Source organism: Pieris rapae, chromosome 7 (assembly GCF_905147795.1).
Source record: "Pieris rapae chromosome 7, ilPieRapa1.1, whole genome shotgun sequence".
Lineage (NCBI taxonomy): Eukaryota > Metazoa > Arthropoda > Insecta > Lepidoptera > Pieridae > Pieris > Pieris rapae.
This window is the reverse complement of record NC_059515.1, coordinates 7,144,495-7,153,879: the sequence shown is the minus strand read 5'-3', so window position 1 is coordinate 7,153,879 and position 9,385 is coordinate 7,144,495. Positions and strand designations below refer to the sequence as shown.

Below are 9,385 nucleotides of genomic sequence, written 5' to 3'. Positions count from 1 at the left end.
GATGGAATCTCACCTTGTCAGAAGGCTCGTAAGTGCGTTGCCATCCTTTTAATACCTATAGCATGGCTGTATAGCTAGGGTGCGGTTGAGAATCGCACGCTTAACCGTTAGGCCATAGTTAGGTTAATGCAGTATATGAAAGACGAATTTTCTATTTATAAAACTAACTTCATTTTATAGTATCTGATATCGACGTTTAGTTTACTTATAATATTTTTCTATTGTGTATGTATGGACAGTACCAGAGATTCAGCAGCCGCCAAGTACATTCGCTCTTTGAATTAAATTCATTTTTGTTACATTTAGCCGCTGCCTCGGCACATAGTTTCTTTTTATTTACAAGAACATATTTACAAAGTTGAATTATGTGAAGACGTCAATTCAGAATCTAAACAAGAAATTAATGTTTGTTTACATTGGAAGCGTTACAAGGAAAGCGTGAAGGAGGAAACGGGCTTACATCAAAAAAATCGACGGCATTTGTGAGGCATTGGCTGATCACCTACTTGCTTATTAGATTGACAAATGATCATTAAATCCCGCCCAGAGCTAAAAAAAGGTTATAGCGCCACTGATTTATTTTTATTTTGACGTGAAAACGTCTTATAAAACGATGGATCTGGCTGCACGCACGAAATAAAATGACGCATGCGGCGTTACCTCGCTCTGAGGCGTTACATTTAAGGCTTGAAGTACAAACGAGAGCAGGGAACGAGCGACAAGCTACAAAGAAGCGACAAAGAAGCACAATCGGCCTCCGCGTTCGTTTGTTAAAAAAATGACATAATTGTATTATGCGTACAAATAAATGTAACTTGATCAATTCAATTGTGATTACCGTTTACTTTTTCTATATCCATACAAAATATCTATCAAATAAATTAAATTAAAATGTTCTTTTGAAAAATGCAACCATTCCATCAGTATTTTCTTATGACTTTACAGACAACCAATTTTTTAATACTTAATTTGGTTACTTGATAACTTATCATTGTCCAATTTGAAAATTTAATAGTAGTATCAGATAAGCTAAAGAGGAAGTAAGGGTTTCATTGAGTAAAATATAGTCATAAATGAACCATATTTATTTAAATAAAACAATGTGACTGTAACTATTATTTATAAAATTATTCATGATTTAGCACTTTACACATCAAGTATTTACAAACAATATGAGCTACATACATGACTACATACATAATATAAATAAAATTCATCGTCTCCCTTTATATATGTATACAACTTCCCATGACACAACGACCTCAGCGATTACATACAATATCGCTACAATAAGAAATATCATATGGGCGTATAAATTAAAGCGATAAAATATGCGATGATAATCGGTCGTCGAGCTCCAAACATATAACATTATGACTATATGTATTTTTGTTAAGTATATGTGCTACGTGCACTTTTACGACAATCGTAAATTCGTAATATCAACGTTATTTCATACATTATTTACAATAATATCAATTTTAACTGTACTAAAACTCTTAATTGTGCAAAAATATAACAGTAATACTATAAGAATACATATACGCCTCTTATTAACGTGTATATAAAGAAATTGAGGTAATCGGTTCTGAAGATACTTGTGGGTAACTCCAATCATTCCCAGTATACAGAAAAAACCGAGAAAACAATTTTGTGATACAGTAAGTTTTCAAATCTCATTGCACGTCAGAAAGAGTACTAAATACATCTATATACATCGAAATTAACTAAAATAGCCTTTTCCGCAAATTATAAGAAAAGTTGAGCATCATACAATGATTATAGCGATATTTGGCGACAAACAAGATCAATTGTAAGCACTCGGGTTAGTGTTATTCACATCAATAAACCGTTATAAATACGCCCTAGCGTTTACAGTTTTACAAGAGAAAACTTAACATAAATCAGGTCACAGAAAGGATAGTCTATGTTTCCGAAAGCAATCTAATAAAACTTTGTATAATCTGTGGTTTGAAGCGTGAATTCGATACTAGATGGCGCAAATCGAAATAATCATATACTGTCACACACGCGATATATGGATACACATTCAATCATCAATCACACATTCTCGTATATAATCTATTATCAATAATTTCTCGTCACCTTCACAAAAAAGGTATCCAGAATTCTTTTCCATTTGAACCTTTAACTAAAAAGGTAAAATGTTATTGAACAAAGGTAAAGGAGTCTAGCGATGTCAGTGATAGACTTCAGACCAAGGTAACAAACGTGTCGCAATTAAAACTGATCTTAAATCGAATCGATCTTATCAGGTCTTTAAGTTCCGTCTTCAAGAGAACTGTGGATGCCTTTCTAAATATCATAATTCTACGGTTCTGTAAAGTCGCCCGAGGAATAAACACTTAGAAACCAATATTTGAAGATAATTTACAATATCGTAACTATAGCAAGGTAGAACATTTTAGGCATATTAACGGTGATAATCCTTTAAACAAAACCCTATTTCTAAATTACAGTTCAAAACACAATAAAGCTTATTGAAAAAAAAATCACCACTTTTCCATGAAACAGAATCTAACCTTCAGTGAGTTCCCGGCCTATCGGTACATTTGTACCGCAAATCTTCCTCGGGCATCATTACCAAGTTCCCTATACTACACTTATCTTTAAGTCCCTCTATTTGATCCTATTAAGCACGAGGTCGGTGGTAACAACTAGGCCTTTTTGGTAGGGCGAGTCCGCGAGTTCAGAGGCTAAGCGTGCGGCCTCTAAGCCGTGTTTGCGAGCGAGGAAGCGGGTCTGCTCGAGACCACGCGATTTGTGCACCAGTTCGAAGGCTTTCTCAACGTCACCGGCCTCTTGGAACCGCCTCATTATCATTGGATTCAGTTCGGGATACTGTGGAAAGAGTGAAGTTTAAAACAAAACTATTTTAAATATAATGTAGTACAAATAAACCGATTTTTAAAGTGAAACTTCTTAAGGCGCATGGGGGTATTTTTTTACGGTATGTCACGAAGATGTGCAGCGTTTTTGTGGAAGAAAAAGGAGAGAGCGATTGAAACCGTTTGAGAGAGAGTGAGAAAGGGAGATCGAGAAAAATACACGCTATTGATTGATGTTTTCGTTTAGTAGTTACATATCAGAACTTTAGATGGCAATTCTGTCGCTTAACGTCTTGTGCAGTAAACGCAGATTTTTGTTTATTTATCATTAGCACGTATACAGTGTGTAGTGTATATATAGAAATGTATATAAATACATGGCGTGTTCATGTACTGGTACATGATCATCTATTGGGGCTTTTACCTTAGTAATAATTAATTTACAAAGAAGTTTCTCTTCTGACAAGTGTTCTTTGCACACATCTGGTTCTTTATAAGAAAAAGTTAAGCTTAAGTTAAGCCCTCAAAAGTACACATTTTGCAATTAATAAAATAAACAAACCTTTTCACACGCGAAAAGCACCGGCGCAGTAGCCAAGCCAAGTTTTAGGTCGGTGGCAGTGGGCTTTCCCATTGCTTGCGCTGAAGACACGAAGTCCAATAGATCATCAACCAGTTGAAAAGAGAGACCCACATTACGTCCATATTGGAACGCAAGCTCGCATGTGCTTTCGTCTGCGCCGCTTAGCAGCGCCACCTGCGATTAATATTTTGTTGTTTGAATCCCGTAACCCGCTAACAGTGCATTAGAGTTCACAAAAATTACATACTTTGGATTGTTGCATATTTACTTTATTACAATATTAAGATTACAGCCAAACAAACTATAGTGACGTAACCCGTATGACCCAACGTAACAAAAGTTAAAGCTCATTTACACGATGCCAATTTCTTGAACATTTTGAAAGGAATCTTTTCCCATTGATCAAGAATGTTACGTTTTGTTTAGTCTATGCAACTCATTTATTGCATCGATATATATATATATATATTATATAGTATGCTACAAGGCAAGAAACTGTAAATTTTCTTTTCACAATCTCTATATGCATAGGGCAGGGAGCCACTAAGATGGCGCTTTAGTCGAGGATTATACATTTAAACGCGCCACTAGAGGGCTCTTATCAAAATTAAAACATAAAATTATAGTCTAGTTATAAGTTAATGTATTTTGTGTCTAATAAAGTTATTTCTTTCTTTCTTTCTTTCTTTCAAGTAGTTGAAAAACACTTGTGAATTATGGGGAATGAATTTAGTACTCAATAGAGATACGCCGCCGTATCGATTGTAAATTTATCTAAAGTATGCATCTGTCACTTGTCATCACAGCGTAAACGCAATGCGACGGAAAGAGACAAAAGAGTATTTTAGTGGAAAAACAGCAAATAAATAGACGGAATAATTTTTCATAAATGCAATTTTCGTGAATGTATGAGAGACACAAATTTATTACATAATGAAAACGTGGCATAAAAACAATGATATGTATTTATAATTAGTTTAACTTACCGCTTTGACCGAGTTGGCGATGAGCGACGCCGTTTTCCTGTAATTCTTGGTGAGGTAGTGTGAGAATCTCTCGTTTTCTGTCTCTTTGCTGCCGAGCTGCATGAATTCGCCTTGAACTAAGTCAGTCACCACCTGGAATAAGAAATAAATATTCTACATATCGAATACCACTAGTACAAAATTTAATGAATTTATTAATCTAACAATATCTTTGCGATTCCTTTTTCCCTTGTATTTTTCCTTATTTTTTATATTTCCTTTTGTGTAAATTTGGCTATATATTGTATAAATATATTTAAACTTCCTGTTGAGCGGCAAATAGTTAAATACATAAAACCTTCTACGTTCGTTCACTGTTAACAGTTGGTAACCAAAAATTTTAATAATAATTTAAGTAAATCACTTTGATTAACTTAAAAAAATATTTAGTCTCTTTCTATACAATTAAATTTACGATTTTGATTTGGCGATAATGACATTTGGCGAGGTGCCTAGTTCGCTTCAACGTGTAGTACACTCTTAATGCCAAAGGGCTCGCGAATGCGCTGATTGACTTTTAGAAATTGGTCCACTATTTTCATCGGAAATACCTCAACGGGCAAGTCGTTACGCAGGGACGCGAAATTTCGTATTACATGGTAATCCCAACTATACTTTTAATGTTTAATGCTATATATTATCATTGAGTAGGCTAGATGATATTTCTAAGATTTAAAATTGCTCCGAGCGTGATAGCTCGCTATTAAAATATATAAATTAGATATAAACAAAAACTATGTATTGTTTCATGCAAAATCGCGTGTTACACTAGTATTTGAATTGAAGTGTAATAACCCGCTTCCTAAAATGATATAAGCACAAATGTTTATTTTCCACCATTCCAAATAGTCACTCGAGTGTGAAGTCTCATTTGCATAGAAGAGTCATAACTCAAAAATTATCAGAACTAGCTGAAGCTCGCGATTTCATCGTAGCATTAAAACAGTCACATTTACAAGGATTTTTATATATTTTAATTCCGATGTTCGATAAATGCGAAGGTAATCAAAATTTTATTGTGTCATTAATGTATATAATAATTGAAGCCCGCGATCACTGGCTACTTATGAGACGCTGTATGATGAAATTAATGCAAATTTTATTATAAGTTCTTACTAATAATCACAAAGAATACAACAAACAAAAATTTTTTACGTTTTGCCACGTTTAATTTTCCGATAATTGTATAGAGATACGACGGATTCTAATTTTTCAATTGTGTTTCTAGAATCTATAGCTATCACAGAAAGCGACTAAGGTTCGTTTTTCAAATTCTTCACAGATCATTAATTATAAAATATTTCAAATTTCGAAGTTTATATGTTTTATTATTCTGGTATGTTCCACATAAAAATAAACGATTTTTGACTTATCTAGTACCTGGCTGAGCACCAACGTAACTTCATCACTGCGCAGACGAGCTATCATCATCGACGCCACAGCGAGGATGAAGTCGCCAGCCATTGCCACCTGGAAAAATAAATATAATTTATGAGTAATGTGAATGCTGTGGCAATCTAACAGGAAATCCTAAAGAGAACTAAACCTTTTGAGTTACTAAAACTAGTGTAGGGAATAAAAAAGCAACCGTGGTATCGCGGACATAAGAACATAGTATCAAAACATAGCATAGAACACTAAGACTGTTAATAAACATTACTTCAATTTAAACTATTCATCAGTATTGTACAAAATTAAGTCAACATAACTTATTAACCATAATTATTGTATAGGCTAGATTGTTATTCATGTAAAGTCACACTCTCCTTTGTAAACTATTAGTTCTAAGAACTAATTTTTATATAATTTTTCAATAAAGTTCAAAAAAATTTCTTGAAAAAGCTTCAGTTTCTCAAATTAATATAAACAGTAGTTTAAATCGATACCATAGCGTAGGGCACTTAGGTTATATTCTTGACGAAACAATTATTGTTTCGGGAGTTAGTATTGCTTTAAAAATGACATGCTTTGGTAACTGCAAAATCTGTTTTTATGATAAACTATTTTATACGTCCTAAGACCATACCTATCTATTCTACTTAATATTTAAGCCACTTTAATTCAATACAGTTAAAAAATTACATACATTGATTAATGAATTTATTGGTCCTTGAAACAAATTAAATCGCGGGCGTGTTCACATTCGTTTTAATATTGACGTAATTATAATAACGCGACGCAATTTTTTTAGAAACTTAGAAAGTGGTGAGAATAATATATAACACCCATTCATAAATTGTATTAATAATTACTTCATTAAGTAAATTCGTCATTAGAAACCTAATTATAATAAATTAAATTATATTGCTCTATTGAAACCGAAAGGAGACTTTCTTCAAAGATGTGTGAAAGTTGTGCGAAAAATCAAAAGTGATTGGGACAGGTCAAAGTCGTATTACTATTTAATATAATATTTAAAACTATTGACAAAATCATCTCAATGTGTATATGATTTTCCTTATTATCATTTCTTTAACGTTTAAATAAAACTCAACTGATTTGTATGTAATACATTATTTAACACGGCATCAGGGATAAAATGTCCCAAAAAATTATTTACTTTAATGTTTTTCTGTATGAATAAATTATTTAAATTATAACTATAACTTCATTTAAATAGCTAGATTTTAGCTTAATTTAAATTATATTTATTCTAATAATTTAGCATTCTAAGTTTGATTTCTTTGATAATTTCCGAATAAAATGTTTATTTAGTATGTGAACATTTCGTATTCAGAAAAACATTCTTTTTAACCAGTTGTATTTCGACGGAATCCAGTTCAATGACAACCACCTGCCAGCTACCAGAAGATATTGGACCTAACCGTAACTGGGACACAATTAAACTAAATTAAGTATCTAAATAATATATACTCCAGTATTTCTAAACTAATATATAGTTAATTGGTCTGAAAACTTAATTGGCTTAAACCAAAGATGTTTATATGTATATATAATAAGTACCTGGATGGCCGAGCTTTGCTCGGTATTTTTATTTTTTTATAAATTGTGTTTTTGGAAATTATATATAAGTACGAATTACACACTAATAAAATGATGAAATATGAACAATATAGATTATATATGCTGGAATAGCTTTAGTGTTGTTGTGTCGTTAAAGCAATTTAAAAAAAATAGTATTATTATTCGCCGATAGATGTCAGGAAGATTCATTTTTCAGTTTAAATTGGGACTACTCAAACACCACCTTTTTGTTATTTTCTATAATTTATTCCTAGCTAGATCGAATTATCGCCCCCGAAACCCCCCGTATACTAAATTTCATGAAAATTGTTGGAGCCGATCCCGAGATTCCAATTATATATTCCAATTGTATAACTTCTGAATTTAATTGTTATTTTAATCACTGTTTGTGACGCTCTGGTGATATTTTAAACACAACTTTTGCGTTTTCTTTTAATAAAAGAGAAAACGCTGTACCTTATATATTAAAAATGTCTTAATTACACAGTAATATAAACGGAGACTAGAAGTTAGAATAAATATTACGTGTGCGCTCATTTCTCCCGCCACCAAGAATGCGTAGAAAGTTGTGATCCGTCCGCATACTAATACCGTTCGACGGTTTCGCCGGTGACTTGGCACCCCGCTCCGCTCATTAACAAACACTGGCCACTGGTTAGCCTACATTGGCTGACCGGCTTCGGCACTCCTACTCAGGTATGCAGGGACGAGTAAGGGGAAGCTAACTGGCACACCTCATCCGACCCGCCTTTAGATTTGGCCTTGACTAAGATACTTTCATTTATGATCTCCCGATAGCGTAACATTAAGTAGAGGAAAAGGAAATCATTCCAAGTGATTGCTTCGAATGTTTGATTGGTACGGATTTTTAAACACGAAACTAACTGTAACCATAACAAGCAGTAAAATTTTTACTTTTCCGCAATGAATTATTACATATATATAATAAGACTGTTTCATTTTTATTATTTTTAATGTTTCTAATTTACACACAATTTAGAACATTGTAGACCGCTCAATACTGTTTTTAAATGGTCGACGTTATTTTTTCTTATTGAAACTAAGTTCATTACAGACATAATCATTCTAATTCTAAACCTCCAATATTTAATAATATTTGGGAACTTTTATAAAAAAATACGAATACTCTATATAAATTCAATCTTTGTCCTGATATTAATTTCATGAACCACTGTGTATGACGCTGGTATGAAAATATAGAACTTTTATTTTTGATATATGCAGATAATTCCTATAAAACTATTTATTCAAAGGTAATATGTTTTCGTGTTGTTCCCTACAAACTTTCAAACGCCTTTTAAAATCGTTGTTATTATTTTGTATGTACTAAACTACTGTGTTTACATTTTCGTGCCAATTATATTTTGAATTGTGTTACTCATACTTTCATAAAAAGTTCTTATCTGTGAAATATTTATGACTTGCATATATTTTTAACATAACTGGTATTTGTGATGTGATCGTCATATTTCATAAATAAACAACTATTTATATATTCGTAAATGCTAGTATTTCTAAAATGTCATGAAACAAATAGAAAGTCGAGTCGGTAGTCGTTGTAAAACATGTGAATTGGATCGAATTATATCGGTTTCCGATCACGAACGTCACTTGGAATTTACAATTACAATATTAATTTTGTTTATAACAGTTTAAATTAAAGGTTTCTTGTAGGTAGTAGGTATTTGTTAATAAAATATAAAATAATAAAATCCATTTCTACAAATAAAATTTAGTCTCTCACGGTCCACGTTAGTAGAAAAGCCCAAAATGTCGAATTGCGTTTTAATCAATTAATGAGTTTTTAATATGTAGAACACAAGTAAATATTTATTTAAAATAATTTAAATACGTCTATTAAGGTTTAAATGTTAGATCTATAGCAATTTACTTTACACGTCATGTCTTGTCCAAACATTTGA

General features: G+C 32.3%; 1 protein-coding gene across 1 annotated transcript in view; it reads right to left on the bottom strand.

Moving 5' to 3' along the window:
- Window positions 1-1,070: 1,070 nt before the first annotated feature.
- The window catches only part of LOC110996942 (all trans-polyprenyl-diphosphate synthase PDSS1), a 34,642-nt gene continuing 26,327 nt past the window's right edge, over window positions 1,071-9,385 (bottom strand). The window contains exons 5-8 of the mRNA XM_022264848.2: window positions 5,838-5,927; window positions 4,419-4,550; window positions 3,412-3,606; window positions 1,071-2,862 (exon numbers count right to left, since the gene is read on the bottom strand). Coding sequence (XP_022120540.1) covers window positions 2,641-2,862; window positions 3,412-3,606; window positions 4,419-4,550; window positions 5,838-5,927 — 639 coding nt within the window. The 3' untranslated portion in view covers window positions 1,071-2,640. The remainder of the gene's footprint in view (window positions 2,863-3,411; window positions 3,607-4,418; window positions 4,551-5,837; window positions 5,928-9,385) is intronic.